The sequence below is a fragment of the Podarcis gaigeae genome (genome assembly GCF_964106915.1).
Source record: "Podarcis gaigeae genome assembly, chromosome: 16".
Lineage (NCBI taxonomy): Eukaryota > Metazoa > Chordata > Lepidosauria > Squamata > Lacertidae > Podarcis > Podarcis gaigeae.
The window spans coordinates 31,192,539-31,210,013 of NC_139693.1; the positions used below are offsets into that span (position 1 = coordinate 31,192,539).

At 46.5% G+C, this 17,475-nt stretch overlaps 1 protein-coding gene across 4 annotated transcripts in view; it reads left to right on the plus strand.

Annotated features, from left to right (window-relative positions):
* Window positions 1–17,475, plus strand: part of TANGO2 (transport and golgi organization 2 homolog) — a gene marked incomplete at its 5' end in the record, with an annotated part of 95,381 nt that overhangs the window by 53,285 nt on the left and 24,621 nt on the right. For all 4 annotated transcript variants that reach the window (XM_083717591.1, XM_083717593.1, XM_083717594.1 and 1 more), the window contains one exon: window positions 2,857–2,971. In XM_083717591.1, coding sequence (XP_083573717.1) covers window positions 2,857–2,971 — 115 coding nt within the window. The remainder of the gene's footprint in view (window positions 1–2,856; window positions 2,972–17,475) is intronic.

Here is a 17,475-nt window from a genome sequence, read left to right on the forward strand (position 1 = left end):
GGTCAGGGTGTTCCAAAGCATGCCCCAAGCACTGCATACAACCCTCAAGACCTTCTTTTGCAGCCCTCGGCAACATTTGACGCCCCTCCAAGCCCTTGTTCTGCCTTCCCATAGCTGGGTAAGCGAGGTGCTGGGCTTTGTGAAATAGGTGTGAGGCTTTGACAGGGCCCTAGAGTCCTTCTGTCTCCTTTCCCAAGCCTAGTTAGTGGTTTCCCAGCTTTGGGAAAGTGGAGGCAAGGCTCCAGGAGCCGGCCAGAGCCTCTCGCCTCCCTTTGCCAGCTTTGGGAAGGCAGCACAAGGTCTGAACCAAATTTTGGCCTCACTCCACCACGTGACAAGGCAGTGTATGGCCCACAGATTCTGTGTCAAAGTTGCAGCCCGCTTGGTATGAAAAGTTGGGCTGCCCTGATTTAGTTGGACATACAGGATGGAATTCAATGTCCCATGACTGTGACAGTTCCATCAGGGCAAACCTTTCTGCTTCCTAGATGGAACAATCTCTGCTCTCCTCCCTCCAAGCACTGCTCTGGGGGTGCTTCTGACACACACACCCCCAAAATGATTTGGGGGGGTTCAGGAGGAAGAGGGAAGGGAACCCTATTGTATTAATGGGTCTGGTTGCACTGGCTCCCACTAGTGCAACTGTTTAGTTGAATTTGGCGCATAGACTGATTGGTATTAGCCGGCTTCCAGTGTTCCTGCCATACGTAATCATGGTGGTAGGACTTAGAGAATATCAAGGCTTCTAACTTCTAACATCGGAAGTGGCCAAAGGCTCATCTTGTCCATCAACCTGTTCTCACAGTGACCAGCCCCCAATGGAAGCCCACAAAGCAGGACCTGAGTGCAACTGATAGGCTTGCCCTCCATGAATGTGTCTAACCATCTTTTAAAGCCAACCAAGTTGGTGGCCATCGCTACGTCTTGTGGGAGAGAAGGGTACTTACTCCTGGCTGTCCTGAATCTTCCAGTACCCAGCTCCATGAGACACCCCCCAGTTCTACTCCTAAGAGAAAGGGAGAAAGTCTTTTCTCTAGCCACCAGTTCTCCATTGCAATTTTTGCAAGATCACGTTAAAAATGTGATGTGTACCGAGAATAGAGCATATCTTAATTGCGTTTCTCAGCGTTTCTGCATATATTATGCTTGCCCACATCCTGGGGAGCTGGGTTTAGCTCTGCGTTCCCAGCATTGCTTGAAATACTGTCTGACGGACAGTAGAGCCAGACCACAGTCTGGTGATGTAGTCTCCCCTCCAGAGTAGGCTGGAGCCTCTCTCTGTTTGGCTACGGAGTCAGCTAGCCACAGAGTGGGGAGGAACAGCACTTGGGCGGTGGGGATATAAAAGGAGTTTCTGAGGGAGAGGGGTAGACAAGGCTGGATTTCAGATGAGAGGTTGGGCTTGGTTTTGAGGAGGGGCAAAGGTTCAGGTGAAGAAATAGGGTTTGGTGGGAGTTGGGAGTTAGGGAGTGTGTTCAGGAGAACTGGTTCTGAGGGAAGTTAAGCATTCACACTGAGGAGGACTACCCATAGCAAGAGGATGGAGCCTCGTAGCTTGGATAGGAGACCGGGCTGAGGGTCTGGGGAAGGTATACAGGCCAGAGTGTCCTGGGAGGGCTGAGCCTGAGCCGGGAGAGGTAGATACAGTGGTACCTCAGGTTAAGTACTTAATTCGTTCCGGAGGTCTGTACTTAACCTGAAACTGTTCTTAACCTGAAGCACCACTTTAGCTAATGGGGCCTCCCGCTGCTGCCGTGCCGCCGGAGCACGATTTCTGTTCTCATCCTGAAGCGAAGTTCTGAACCCGAGGTACTATTTCTGGGTTAGCAGAGTCTGTAACCTGAAGCGTATGTAACCCGAGGTACCACTGTATGGGCTACCTGGGTCTCAGTAGAGTCAGGAGGGGAGAGTTCTTCTAGGTACTGAAGACTCCCAAACCAGCAACAAGAGGTGAGGGGATCCCCTGGGTCTGTAATACCATTTAGATGACCTCATGAACCAAAGGTTTAAGCTGCGAAGGAATCTATATGGTGCTGAAAGTATTTAACTGTAATATCAAAGTGACAGAAACTAAATTGAGCATTTTACCCTCTATTCTAGAAACCTAAACATTTACCATCTGAAGTGTAACACCTGATTTTTAGTAACTGAAGAAGAGTTGTGCCTATAGTATTATGTTTAAGCCTGAGACATAATTAAATAAAATAAGTTAACTTCAACCTGAAAGAACACATTTCCTGACCCGCTTTGTTTCATAAACTTATTTTTGTTTAATAAAACGTTTCTTGTTTGTTTGATCAGCTCCTGCCTGAGACTCTAAATCATTAAGTTTTCCCTCACACAAGTCCCCCGCCAGATAATCTGTGGTAAATTGTAGAAATTCATGTAATTGGTGTACTGTGAGGTGGGTGCACTATATTTAATTGAGGGCAGTTAGCGGGAGAGGATCTGCCACATTATTAATTGGTGGTATTAAGTGGTGGGTCTGCTACAGCAGATTTGCAATGATCTTAATTGTGTAGCATTACTGACTTGCGGGAAATAAAAGGATGCTTTGATGAGGTTGGTATTATTTGTGAAATTTGTCTCAGAGGGGGGCATAAAACATTTGAAAAGCCTTTAAAAAAAAAGAATTGATCAAATAAAGGTCGCTTATTAACGGTGAGCCTGGTACACAATTGATCAAACTTACGTTAATCCGTTTCCATGCTATGTCCTTGACTGCAGTGAGTCAGAAAGCTTATTCATTTCTGCTACTTGGTTGAGCTAGCCCAGTGAGGGGGGAAATGTCCGTTTTCCTCATTGGAAAGCATTCTACCAGCATTTAACCCCCCCCCCTTTTCTCCCACTTTTCAGGTGCCCTCGTGACAAATTTTTTGACTTCAGATCTGGACAGTTACTCTTACTTGAAGAAAGTGGCCTTAGAAGGACACCTTTACAATGGATTTAATTTAATAGCAGCAGACTTGAAGTAAGTATATAAAAACTTCACAGCTAAGGCAGCAGAGGGGGAGGAAAAAGCAAGGGCCAATGGAGTGCATATAATGGATAGCACTAAATGTTTGTAGCATGGGTATATGTCAGAGTAAAGCCTATTCTGTCCCCCCCCCCTTTTTTTTAATGACAGAATAGTGTTGTTGTTGTTTTATTAAGGAACGAATTTAGGGTTGTAGCAGTCTTGAGTTGTACTCAGAGCAGCCCCATTGAAACTGGTAGACATGGCAGTCTTACTTTCAATGGGTTTACTCTGGGCAATGAATGTACATTTTACCTTTATTCAGTAGGCCAGTTTCTACAGGCCCTCACAAACCACATTCTGACCTTCATCCAGGCAAGCCAGAGGCATTATCAGGACATAGTCCAGGCAGGCAAAAACCTTATGGGGTTAGAAACAGAGCCAGTGGGAGGTGTGGCCTGGGGAGAGATCTGAGGGCCAGGTAGGGAGGACTGGAGGGCCACATTTGCCCTCTGAGCTTGAGGATCCCTACCCATGCTACACTGCAGTTGTGGAGAAGGGAGACGGGATTGCCAGGCAAGCTGCATAGATGACTAAAAGGGGTAGGCATGGATAAGGAAGGAAGCGCGGTGCCATCTCACAGTTATTACAAACTAATGGCTGCAATCTGCTCGCTTTGTTCACCTGGTCAGGCATCTGGGGAGAACTTGAATGGGAAAGGAGCGAGAGGCAGAAACAGATGTGGTGATAATGATGAAGTCAAGGATGTCGCTCCCTGGAAATGTAAAATGGCACATCCCAGGTGTCAAGTGGGAACTGCCAATAATCCGAGTGGATCTGAAGTCAAGCACACTTCAGGTGTCATTTCATATGGTTCTGTAGATCTTCGCGGGGCTCTCTGAATTAGTCACATAATGAATATAGAATGCGGTCCTGGGAGAAAGCAGAGACAGAGTGCCAGGTACTGCAGAGCTCTAATTAACCCAAGAGGGTGACCTCAACCTGGATTTGAAGTAGCCTTCCTAGAAGGAGGCATACCCCCCCCCCCCCGGATCTGTGAAATCATAGCAATGAGGGAAATCGCCCATTGTTTGGATGTATATTGCGAACGGTACAGCTGCTTAGCTTTTTGGATCCAGCAAACTAAGCACATATTTAAACCTCTTATCAATATACAGTGGTGCCTCGCAAGACGAAAAGAATCCGTTCCGCGATTCTCTTCGTCTAGCGGTTTTTTCGTCTTGCGAAGCAAGCCCATTGACAGCTTAGCGGATTAGCGCTACAGCGGTCTAGCGGCTTCTAGCGATCAGCTGTTAAGCGGCTTATCAGCGGATCAGATGTTAAGCGGCTTAGCGGCTTAGGAAAGGGGGGGGGAAGCGGAAAAAAAGCGCAGGGACTTGCAAGATTTTTTCGTCTAGCGGGTTTTCCGTCTTGCGAGGCGTTCGTCTTGCGGGGCACCACTGTACCCTGTTTGTTCTACAAGCTTCTGTGGCACACTTAATCGTGCAGAGTTGTGGTGGGACTGTGATATGCACCAGGCGTTTGTGTAGCCCTGAAAGGGATGTAAGAATCCACTGCTAGAGCGCAAAAATCTTGGGTCAACAGAGGCTGGATGAGCATCTATCAGGGATGCTGTGGTGGCACCATGCACTGAGCAGGTGGGGTTGTATTAGGTGGCCCCTAAGATTCATTCTAACTCTAAAATGGTATAATTAATGTCACTGGGTTAAACTGCCGCTGAACCAAATAGAGGGTGTTGCTAAGACTTTGCTGCCGCAAGCTTCAAATTGATGTGAATTTTGTTTTCATTTTGCTTGCCAACCCTGCCCCACAGTGCAGGCCAACATAAATCATATCATTCTGTTTTCCTGTGGTGGAATACAGAAACGGGAGTGGATGCTGAAGTGTGTGCTGCTTGACGATCCTTTTGGCCCTTTGCCGATCTGTAAATCAATTATTTCTGGGGCTCTGCCACCCTTAGTTCAGCTCTGCTTTTAGCATTCCTGTTGCCTACTGGGGCTGCCTCAGCCCAGCCGAGCTGCCTTCTGGTTAGCTTTCAAATGCAGTAACTGGCTTTATTAAACTTATTATTATTTATTCAGTTATGCCAGTTGCATTGAAGGATAGGTAGGCCTCTGCGGTATTTTGTAATGCTTCTTGAACAAGATGCCAAAGATGTTGAACTCAGGAACCAAAGCATTGTCTGTTAACGGTATAGTTAGGAGTCTGTGGTATATACAGTGGTAAAGGTAAAGGTAAAGGTACCCCTGCCCGTACAGGCCAGTCGTGTCCGACTCTAGGGTTGCGTGCTCATCTCGCTCTAGAGGCCGTGAGCCGGCGCCATCCGGGTCACGTGGCCAGCGTGACGAAGCTGCTCTGGTGAGGCAGCACCAGCGCAGCACATGGAAACGCCGTTTACCTTCCTGCTATAAAGCGGTACCTATTTATCTACTTGCACTTAAGGGTGCTTTCGAACTGCTAGGTGGGCAGGAGCTGGGACCGAACGACGGGAGCTCACCCCGCCATGGGGATTCGAACCACCGACCATACGATCAGCAAGTCCAAGGCACTGAAGTTTTACCCACAGCGCCACCCGCGTCCCGTATACAGTGGTACCTCAGGTTAAGAAATTAATCTGTTCTGGAGGTCCGTTCTTAACCTGAAACTGTTCTTAACCTGAAGCACCAGTTTAGCTAATGGGGCCTCCTGCTGCTGCCGCGCCGCCAGAGCACGATTTCTGTTCTCATCCTGAAGCAAAGTTCTTAACCCGAGGTACTATTTCTGGGTTAGCGGAGTCTGTAACCTGAAGGGTCTGTAACCTGAAGCGTCTGTAACCCGAGGTATCACTGTATCTGGGATGAGGAACCTCAAGTCCAAGGCCCAAATGCAGCCCTCCAGGCCTTTCTGTCTGGCCTTCAAGACATTTCCCAGGCCACACCCTGTCCCTGCTTTTCACCTTCCTTGAGTGCTTTTGCATGGCAGGAATGCATTCTTGAACTGTGATAATGCCTTTTGCTTGCATGGATGGCTGATTGAGTGATGGGTGTATAACTTTCGCTGTACAAAGTTAAAGGCCCCGCTTGTTGCTCTGCTTGTTTTTGACTCTGGCCCTGCCCACCGCTGGCATGCGCCCCCTCTCCCCCAAGGTTGCTCCCCTGATGTGCATTTGCCAGTTCGTTCTTATGTGTGTACAGTGCATAGCTGACTACTTCAAATACGCTATATGTATTTTGACAAGAAGAGGAAGCTTCCCCTGGGCAGTAATTACTTTCTATATCCATTTCTTGACAGCTCAATAGAGTGTATCAAAGATGGATGGCTGCTAGCCAAAGAGGGGGGTATTCAGAATATGCCAAACAAACCATGTCCTCCTCCTGCTCTCCCTCCCCAAAATAGCACTCTGGTTTCTCAGAAGTAGTTATAAGAGTTTTTCCCTTCAAATAGGTAGCCTTTGGACTCTCAGTGTTTTGCAGTAGGATTTCAGGTGCATACCAGAATTTCAGGCTTGTGCAATTTCAGTGGATTCAAAGGCTCTGTTGCCCTGGTGTGGCAAACCCACTTAAAGAAAATAAAATAAATGGATGTTTTGCTGTTAGGAAAATTCTCTGAAAAGTGTTGGATGAATGAACAATGAAGAGTACAAGCAAATCAGGATGAAATCAAGATCCGAGCTCATGACCGTATAAACGCCCCGCAACAAAATTGGAACAGATACTCAGTAAAGACCAGGCATAGTCTAACCTCTGTGTAGGTTTTGTGCAAGCAAGTCAATGCACAAGTCAAGGGTGAGCCTATGTTTGAATAAAACATGATTTGTGTTCCAGTGTGTTGTAAATGCATACTGCAGCTGTTAGTAATCAATAGGTTGGTGTTTGAGCATCACCTGTATTTAGTGGAGCTTTGACTATACAAAGATTACTAGTGAAACTGAGTTGGTGGGCATGTGTTGTGACCCGCCATGGGATAGCTGACCAGTGAATCCCAGGCTTATAAATGGAAGGAGAATAATTGGTTTTCTACGGACAACCTAAAAAATGCTGGGGGTCTTGGCAGACAACTTAATAACATTTTTGTTTGTTTATTCTACAAATCAAAATACATATGTAACTCATATTTGAATAACCATCAAGGTGCCTTATAATGCAATGGAAGAAGGCAAAAAAACCACAATCTTATTCTTTCTTTAGCTTCAACATCAATATCATCACTGTATTATGAAAACCATGGGCTTTGGGCCAGGCTACTGAGAAGGGCTCCTTTTTAAACATTTAAGGGGAAATTAGTAGACTGCACCAGTGCGTGAAAATCACAGGCCCTTGTTCAAAATGGTTTTGATTTCTGTCATCAGAAAAAATAAATTGAGTGCAAGACCATGTGCAGATATTTCTGATTGCTCCACAACCTTACTGAAGATAATGGAGCTTTTGCACCATTGCAGCTTGAGAACCTTTGGCTTAGACAACGTGGCACCAGACATTCTTGGACTGCAACTCCCATCATCCTTGACTGTTAGCCATGATGGCTGGAGTTGGTGGCAGCTGTAGTTCAACAGCATTCAGATGGCAACACGTTGGCTAACCCTGGCTTGAAGTGTAGCTTAGTTCAGGTGAGTTTTCTTTTCTTTAGAAGGATGGTTTCTGGTTCTGCCCCTTGAAAGCAGCAGTCACCCATTCTTTTGGACGGAGTGGGGAATGCCTGTTCTCCCTCATCTTCCCAGTAATAGCACTTGGTTTTGTTTGTTTGGCTAGCACCGCATTCTCTCCCTTCATTCTGGAGTGCCAATCTCTGTTGCCTGGACCTGTGGCTTGTGATGGAGCCATGTTAATCATGAGCATGGGTTTGAGAGAATGCTTTTTATAAATGTCATAGCTTGAAGGTCAGAACAATCCGTAGTAGAATCTTCTTCCCTGCTTCAAGTAAAGTGGACCATTAGAATTCAGCTGCAGACTGCCTCAAGTCGTGGTAGGTCAGGGAGAAGCTTTCATTTAAAACATTTCCTAGTGTCTCCTGCTTAGAGCGATGATCTTCAAATCCCAGTGGAATCATAACTACTGTAGGGCATCTTTGTGATTTGCTAATTTGCCCTTGGTCTGTCTGTAATGAAGATGAACACTCTCCTGGAACCAGGGGCTGGGGAGGACATGCAGGGAGGGCAGACACCGTTCAGAAATGGGGGCAGCCTTCTCTCCCTACAAGTTCAGGTGGTTTAGACCTCTTTCTGTTGCAATCATTCAGAGCCAGCCCTGACCAGATCTTTGTGGTCTTGGTACGATTAGCTCCTGCTCGTCCCTTCTCAATGACAAAGCCACAAATACCTGCTCTGTGCACAGTCTGTTGGACAAGGTTGGGTAATAAATAGTCTTGTTTCTCTTTCCTTCCTCTTTCTTTCGCCTTCCTTCGTCCCTCTTTCTTCTTCTTTCTTTCTTTGGATTTTTTTTTAACAGCTTGCCTTTTTATAATTCAAGAATATTTGAGGTGGCTTATAAAGAAATGGCAAAACAGAACAGCATTTTTAAAGAGCCTCTAAAAATACAGTACAGCTTCTAAAAATTCCCTTCCACTGCCCTGCCTTTCCCGATGTCAGTGAGTGCCTGAAACTGTCATTTACGGAGTCAAAACCATTGCTCCATCTACCCGCCATGCTGTCTACTCCAACTGGCAACAGTTCTCTTGAGCAGAAGCCCTTCTTCCACCCTGGCAATGGGCATCCTTCAAACTGGAAGATGATGGGGATTAATCCTGGGGAAGTCTTCATTTAAAACATATGCTCTCCTGCTGAGCCACATCTGTGTTCACCCATAAATAGGAAATTTCTGCCCACTTTCAAATGCTTCTGTTCTTTTCTTTCTTGCTTTTAATTTGCTCCTGTTTCGAAGTCCATTCTGCACTTTCTCTCCCCCCCACTACTGTAACAAGTGATAAGTAGAGTTCTCATTACATGGAGGCACATGGTTAGATCTCACTTTCCTGGTTTCTTTAGTTTACCTTTTTCCATTCTGCAGTGTGCCAACTCCAGTTTGGTTCAGCTAGCCCAAGATGGGCCCTGTCCTCACAGATTTTCCTTTGCTTCACTTATATGTCCAACTGTTTTCTCTGCTCTGGGAAGAGGGAAAGACAGCAAAGTAGGTATATTTTTAAAACGCAACATAAAGGGACTGTTCCGATTAGCTTGTGACCATTTGACAAAAGTGGGTAGAAATATGTGAGCAGCTTCTGAAAGTGCTGCTCCCTTCCATTGCCCTTGTGTTTTTTTGGGTGTGTTTTTTATGATGGCTGTAAAACAATCCAGGCAATGTGGTTGGCTTATATGCCAAATATTCACTGCGGCCAACATTGGATACAATAATCTCTGAATTGCAAAAGCCTTCAGTGATGTCTTGCGGATATTTCACCCTTAGGCTTTGATACTAGTGGCTGAGTTGCCCGCAAGGCACTCAGAATTCCCTTTGGTAATAAGATTGATCTTGAAACATAATTCCAAACAGTTTACACTGAAGCTATAAATTTCCGTGGCTGGCTCATATTGCTGTTTGTCTGCGGCGGAGTTAACATCACTTGTTTTCAGAGGCTCTCTGCGGGTTGATGTTGGGCTGGATCCAGAGCTGCCCGTGAGCAGCAGAAGGGCCTCTTCTGTGGGCAGAAGGGCCCTTTTGACATAGCGCAAGATTCTTGCCCAAGAAAGAAAGGACTGGGAAACCAGAGACCAGCATCGCAGAATCCCCTGTGCATTACACAACTTGCCGCCAACACTACCCCTTGCACAAAGTGGAACAGTATCTGCTCATCAGAACTTCTCCATCTAAGGGCCTCTCTGGATCCAAGCAGATTCTTCTAAAAAGGCAGGATTAAAAGAAAAGAAACGAAAGGAAAGCTCTCTCAAATAATAAAAAAAAACCTTGTCTTTCATGCTAGCTCTTGCTTTTAAAATAAAATGCATGTGAATAAAAGCATGTATATCCTTCCTTTCTGTCATGCAAGATATCCAAGGCAGCTAACAACAATATAATAGCTATTGCAGGAATATAGGGTTGGATCCAACTGTTTTTGATAAGAGCAGACCCAGCTGAAATCAATTGAGCCAAATTTATCATGTCTTTAATATTCTGTTGGGAGCTGCCCAGAGTGGCTGGGGAAACCCAGCCAGATGGGCAGGGTATAAATAATAAATTCTTATTATTTTATTATTATTATTGTTCTCCATTGATTTCAATGGGTCTTTTCTGAGTAGAACAAACTTTGGATGCTCCCCTCCAGTCCTGAGGGTGGCAGCTCCTTTTCCTCATGTCTGAGTCCGGCACTGCATATTATTTTTGAAGACCATTCTAATATGGGCAACAGCGATGAAAAATCAGAGCGGGTGGCAGTATTTTGGGGGAAAGCTGACCTGCCAGCCCAGTTTTAGAGGACAGAATGTGACCCTTCTTTCCTGAGCTAGTTATAACATTCCCTTCCTGGAATGTGTGAGTGCCAGCTTGTATACGTGTGTGTTTTCTAGCTGCTGAAGCTATTTGCTATTCAAATCTGTTACGGTTTGAGGTATGTGGAATAGAGAGTGTACTTCTGGGGAAATGTGGAATGTTGGGGAAATAAGCTACAGATGTCCTGAATTAACAAGGCTGTGCTTCAGATGCATCTCCCATTGTCCTGCCCCCAACCCCCAAAACTCCAAGGAATCTTAACTGCTGAAATTCTCAAACCAAAACTTCAAGGCAAGTATTAATGTTGCTTTCACACTCAAGTCTGCTACTAAAGGAAGTCTCTGGTGACTACTTAAATCAGCAGAAGATAGTCTTTTGCAGCAATGTTTGGCTAATAGATACATGTAAGAACTGGCTCCGGATTAGCTTCTGGGGTGCCCCCTAACTCACTCAAAGACAGCTTTTTAAATATATTTCTTACAGGCTTGGCACAAACATCAGTCAGATCATGGTTTACAGAGCCTAACTGGTTTGATGAGTCTAAATTGACAAACTTTGGTTTGCAACGGGGCAGAACTCAGATTATAAAATGATGGTTTGAATTTAAGCAAACTGGTTTATATTACATCTGACTGCAGATAGCAAACTAGGCTTGATGTTTTCCACATACTTAGCTATTTTTGCTTATGTCTTTAGGAGCATATAGCCTTTCAAGGAGTTGATCTACATGGTCAAGTTGGGACATTTTCTAGGCAGGTGCTATTTGTGGCTAGAATGTTGTACTGGAACCAGAGCCAGCGCTGTTCTGGAACCAACTATCCAGTGCACTTGTTGCAACGGTATTATCCACCTAGGGAAGCTGGAAAATGGAAGAAGCTAAATCTCCACTTAAGAAAAATCCTGAATTTTGTATAGTGTGCAACTATCCCTGTTTGACCAGGAATGGTCTTTGTTTCAGGTACCTGAGCCTAATCAGGTACAGTCTTTATTTTTGCATTTTGGGGGGATTCTTGAAAAACATTTTAACGTAAGTGAATTGCTAGAGGACTTGTTATTTAGGGTTCATCTGCCTTACTGGGATCTCTAGTAGTTTGGTGTTCTTCAGCTTTGGGTTCCCAGATGTTGTGGGATTACAACTCCCATCATCCCTGATCATTGGCTAAGCTGGTTTGGGCTGATGGGAGTTGCAGTCCAGCAATGTGTGGGAACCAGAGTTGAAGAATGCTGAAGTTGTAGGTGCATTGTGTCTAGTGTCAACACATTTGAATGGACACAGTGACGCACTGCATTATACAGCCTGCACATTCACATACCGCTGCTGCTGCTTAGTTTGAATTGTTGATAACCTATTGTAAGGTAGTTGTGGTTTTCTAGTGTGTTCAGCTGAAAAAAGCAAACACCATAATAGCTTGGAAGGAAGGCAGTAGCAGATTAAATTAACATAGCATGCAGAAATCAAAGAAGACTCTTCAGCAATGAGTAATAACAAGGGCAATTCAGACAATGATGAGTATCTGGGGTGTTACATACACGACTCTTGCTTTATTTATTTTTTTGGGGGGGTGAAATGGAAAGCACATGACCACTGGTGTTTTAGCACACATTCCATTAAACTGTTGTGCACTACTGCAAATGCGTGAAATATTTGTGGAAGCCCATAGCAGTATTTGAAACTTGCTTGGTTGCTTGAAAATATGTTAAGTTCTTGCCACAATCTTTATTAATAGATTTCTCCTCTCTCGTCTCTCTCTTTTAAAAAAAACCCAGCAAAATACATAGTTAAAATCTAGAAGCCTGGAAACTACAAAACTCTTATCCTGGAGGAGTTGCGGAATAGTTCATGAGATGAATTTATATTGAGCAGAACATCTGATTGACTTGCCTTGGGAACGAGTCTGATACGTTTGTTCTTTTTGCTGAATTTTGCTTTCTTTCCTTAAAACAAAAAACTTTGGCTTTTTAGCGATGCGTGACCAGCTTGGGTTTTGTAAGGAATTCCTGGAATGTATGTCTTTGAAGAGGGGTGGGGGATGAAGATCTAAGGTGAAACATAGCAACATGACTAATGGGTGATGCATCATCCACTTGGGGCTCTTTTGTGGGAGGGGGAGATATTTCAAGTGTAAAGGTGCTCCCTCCATAGAAAATAAAGCGATAAATCAGAGGTGTATATTTGCCATGCAATTATGAGGCCGCGAAACTGTTGCAAAAGAGTGCAAATCCTTCATTTCTAATGACAGACGTTGATTTGTTTGGCACAACTATTCCCTGCTGCTTTAGTTGTTTACTGCCTGTTCCATGTGTGGCATTAGAGCATAGGTCGTCAAACTAAGGGCCGCGGGCCAGATCAGGCCCAATTGCCTTCTAGATCCGGCACGCGGACATTCCAGGAATCGCTGCGTGGATCGCCAGCACACGCGTTCTTTCCCTCTCCCTCACACGGCGGCACTTTTCTCCTCAGGGACGGAGCAGTCTTGTCCCACGCCACGTGCCGTTGACGGAGGGAGTTGGCTCGCCCGCTTGCCTGCCTCAGCAGGGCAGCGCTGTGAAGTGGGCATGTGACGCTGGCTGCCAACTGCTGCTGCGTTTTCCTACGGCTCCTCCTCCCTCTCCTTCAGTCTGCCCTTCCTTCCTTCTCCGCGCCCCTTTTCCGTGCCACTTCCTCGTGCGCTTTCTTCACCGCCGGCCTTCCTGCCTCCCTCTTTCATTTCTCCCATGGCGTTCAGGCGGGTTGTTGCGGCAGCTGTGGCCGCTGCTTGTGGGTTGGCGGGCAGCTCTGTCTTCTCTGCGGTGCCTCTCAGGAAGCAGCAGCAGCAGGTGGTGGGTAAAAGCTCCAGTGAAGCCCCAGTTCCCCTACGTCTTTTCACGGCTCCTCCGCCGGGGCTGCTGCTTCTGTCTTTGCCGGCCAACGCAGCCTCCTGCCCTGCCATGGCTCCTGGCTGGCTGGAGATGCCCAACTGTGGCTATTGGGACGACAACTGGGACAGGTAAAGCGAAGCATATTCAGGCCTCTTTGTGGGTGGGTGAAAATCGTTGATCCCCCCCATATAGTCCGGCCCTCCACAAGGTCTGAGGGTCAGTGGATCGGCCCCCTGCTGAAAAAGTTTGCTGACCCCTGCATTAGAGCCACTGGGACTTGCGCTAGCAGAACAGGCTATTCCTCTCCTCTCCTCTCACCTGCAGCCCCCATGCACTCTCAAAATCAGCTCCAGAGGGTTCACAACCCCCCCCCGAGAAGATTTTGGGGGTTCAAAGAGGCAGTGGAGGAAACAAACATGATTGTGCTGGTCCCAGGGGGAAGGTTACCGTTGGCGTGGTCAAACTCCGGTCCTGGGTCAAGAGTCTGGAAACAGTTCACAAAGAGCGAAGTGGGGTCTGAAGCAGGAAGCCGGGCGGGGTCGGGAACTCTGGAAGGACAGGTCTGGGTACGGGCAGAAGCAGGTATCCAACGATGTTGCTCCCGCAACCTGGGACCAGGCTGACTGGCCTTTATCTTCTCTGAGGCCAGGGAGACCCGCCTCTCCTGGCCTTAAGGCAAGCACTCCTCCTGGGAGGAACTAGTTCCCTCCGCCTCTCTACCCTGAGCCTCTGCAGCTCAGGAGAGGCTGGAGGGTTACTGGACCCAGGGGGAGACTCACCTTCCCCTGACAGGGCTGGGAGAGGCGCACCTGTAGGCAATGTGTCCTCAATCACCTCCAGAGCCAGAGTGGATTCACCTGGTGCCTGCTCCTGAGGATCCGGCACAGGTGCAGGCACTTCACATCCAAGGCCCTGCCCCAGCTCAGCCGGCCCTGGAGGCGGGGACTCCTGTGCAGGCTGGGGTTCCTCCGGTTCAGCCTCTGAATCGGATTCCCAGGCCATCACAGTGATGCTGTGCAAGTAAACCTCTGCTGGTTCTGCTTTGGTTACAACCCACAGTCCTTCCAACCTTCCAGCAACCTGGTATGCCCCCCACCCCAGATTCCTTGGACTGCAGCTCTCATCGTCTTTGGTTGTTGGTCATACTGACGATCATCCCTGACTACTGGGGGGCTGATGGAGTTGCATTCCAATCCATCTGGATGGCGCCGGGTTGTAAAAAGCTGGTGGAGTATATTAGTCTACTATTGTAACACAAACTCAAGAGCGAAGCAAGGACAGCAGTACGTCACTTGTTTGCAATAAGCTAAAAATTAGCATGGCTTAACATTGCGTTCAAACCAGACGGTGGTTTAATTCATGTTTAATTTGCTGTGTAAAATTGATTTTTGTGTTTAATAAAGAGAGAAAAGAGAGAAGGCCTGCCCCAGTGTTCCGACTAATAGGGATTGTGATGGTCAAACTTCTGTTGACAGGGAAATGTTGGAGGTTTCTTTTCACTGATGGCCCTTTACTGGACATCCAGCTGTTACTTTGAAACTTGAATGACATTCGGATGAAGATATTTTTGTGCACTCAATTCAGTTGACAACCGTGCTTCGAAACTCTTTATGTGATGACAGAAGCTAGCGCCCACCTAATTGCTGGCAGTGGAGAGAGCTCGGAAGCGCCAGGGGCAGGCTCCCATGGGATGAATCATCCAAGCATCCAGACAGGTTTCCACAAAAGGAAGCTAGTTTTTTTGGGGGGGGGCAGTGGTACAGTTGCCAGGTGCTGCCTGTTGAAAGGTGACTTAAGGCAGTGTGTCAGGGAACTGCCATCGGCTCAGGGGCGAGAGGGGAAAAGCCGGATGGATTACAGAGAGCCCCCAAAGATCATGGGAAGCAGCACCTCCTCAGCAGAGGAGAGTAACCATGCCTCCAGCTGAGAGGAGCTACAGGGCTCGGAGGAGGCAAGGCGGTGCCAGGACACCTTGCCTGAGCAAAGAGGGGGGGGGAGAGGTCCTCTGTTACCCACGCCCTCCTTGCGCAGTAGGCTTCCGCACAGAGAGGGGAAGCGCAGACTGGGCATCAGGAAACTACTCTGCTGGGGAAGGTTTAAGGACCGCCCACTCTCAGATTCTGCCAGTGAATGAGCGAGCCACGGAATAGTGGCGCTCTGCATGGTGTAGGTTTCTTTGGCACCAATAACAAGGCTTTACAGCCGACCAGGGAGGCATTTGCCTGATTGCTCTCGAGCAACCCCCTGATAACCTTACGCTGTGGTTTCCAAATCCTGGAGCTCCTCTGCAGTTGAATCAGGTGTCTCTGCAAGATCAGTAAGGCAATCTTCTCTTCTCAGATGGTGTCCCTTGTTGACAATCTTTTCCTGCGTTGCACAGCTGCAAGGCATGGTTGGGCACATTTATTTCATCTAAGGGGATTGGCTGTCGCCTCCTCTGAACTGAGAGCGTACTCTAGTACATGCTCTGAAATCCTCTGGCACGCACATTGATTCCTAGGCAAGGGGGGGAGGCCCTCTAAAGGCAGGAAGACCGAAAACCACGGGGTTATGATATATAGTCCCATTCTCTATCTTCCATTGTTTGCCAGCCTTGCGCTTGTCTGATAACCTCTTTTTGTTGTTGTTCAAAAGACTTTTAAAAAGGCTGTGTATATGAGAAATAAGCTGATTTTAAAAGCAGGGAAAGTGTTTAAAGTTTATGGACAAGCGAAGGGCTCAAATGTTACTAGTAACATTAATCTTATTTTGGGGGGAAGTAGTGGAGAGTATAGAGCAGGCATAGGCAAACTCCGGCCCTCCAGATGTTTGGGACTACAATTCCCATCATCCCTAGCTAACAGGACCAGTGGTCAGGGATGGTGGGAATTGTAGTCCCAAACATCTGGAGGGCCGGAGTTTGCCTATGCCTGGTATTGAGGGTTGTATGCAACAGTAGTCCTACCCAGAGTAGATCCATTGAAAAGAATAGGTAAGGCCCTTTCCCCCTGTGCCACAGGGCCTGGTTGAAAATCCAACTCAAGCTGCTATTTGCCCTGGGGTGGGTATTTTAGTAGGATTGTGGCAGGCGAGTTCAGCCCTTGCTTTCTGGATTGGGGGAGCCCATGCCTGCTATTTGAAACACACACGCTTAAATGTGACCCTGCATTTAATGTAATGTACTTTGTTTTCCTTAGCTTATTTGTTTTAGAATATTTATGTCCTGCTTTATAGCAACAGGAGACTCTCAATAGGTAAAATGCAAGGATCCAAAACGATATCATGATATACATATATGGAACACCAAATACAAACTTTTGTTAACACAGCGAGAAACAGTATTAGGCTGAGAAGATTGCACATGGGTGAAGGGAAGTACCAGGAACGGGGGGGGGGGAGAGAGGTATAGGGCAGCATTTGGAAAATTGTTAAAGATATATATGTGATTTAAGAGGTTAAGAACAAGGAGTTAAAAGAAGGAGATTAACATGCATGAAAAGCAAAGTCATGTCCTTGTTTGTATTATGGGTTACTTGGGTTGTAAAATCCTCTGATGTAAAGAGTGTACAATTTTTTAAAAACAATAAAAATTTAAAACTTCAAAGTGTTGTGCAAAAGGTTTTCGAACCAAGATCAGATCCTGATCTGGGAGAGGAACAGAAATGACATGGTGCTGCCCGTGTAGAGTGTTTCATGCTCCCATCCTTGATTCCAAGGGAGTGAAGATGAGCTACTGGATTTCACAGTGGTCCGTGATGGAGGCAAGGCTTCCCTTGCTGGCAGTTGCCAGGCAACAGGTTGCACTGAAGTCTTCTGAGATGAGGGAGTTGGGCTGCCTAGCTGGTTCATGCTCAACCTGTGATGGGAGCCATGTTAGTTGGTCCTGAACAAAATAAGGAGGTAAGGAAGGTCACTATAGCCAGAGAGAGAAGCTATAAGCTGTTTGCTTTCTTGCAGTACAGACATCAGCCAAGACAAGCACATGAGTAATTATTGTGCTGAACCTTAGGAACACAGAGGCTTGAACTCTGTAGTGGTTATAACTAATATTAAACGCTGGTAAAATGACAACGAGGCAGCCGGCACCTATGTTGAAAATGCGGAGAATTCAATTAATCTTCGTTGCATTTTTCAGGTGGATTAGAATTTACAGTCTACTCTGTGGTGAAGGCTAAGAGTGAATGAAAATAAAATTAGAACACTAATGTGAAGAATGGGTTGTGCCTCAAAGTTTGCCAGCTTACGATATAAGCGTTGTAAATA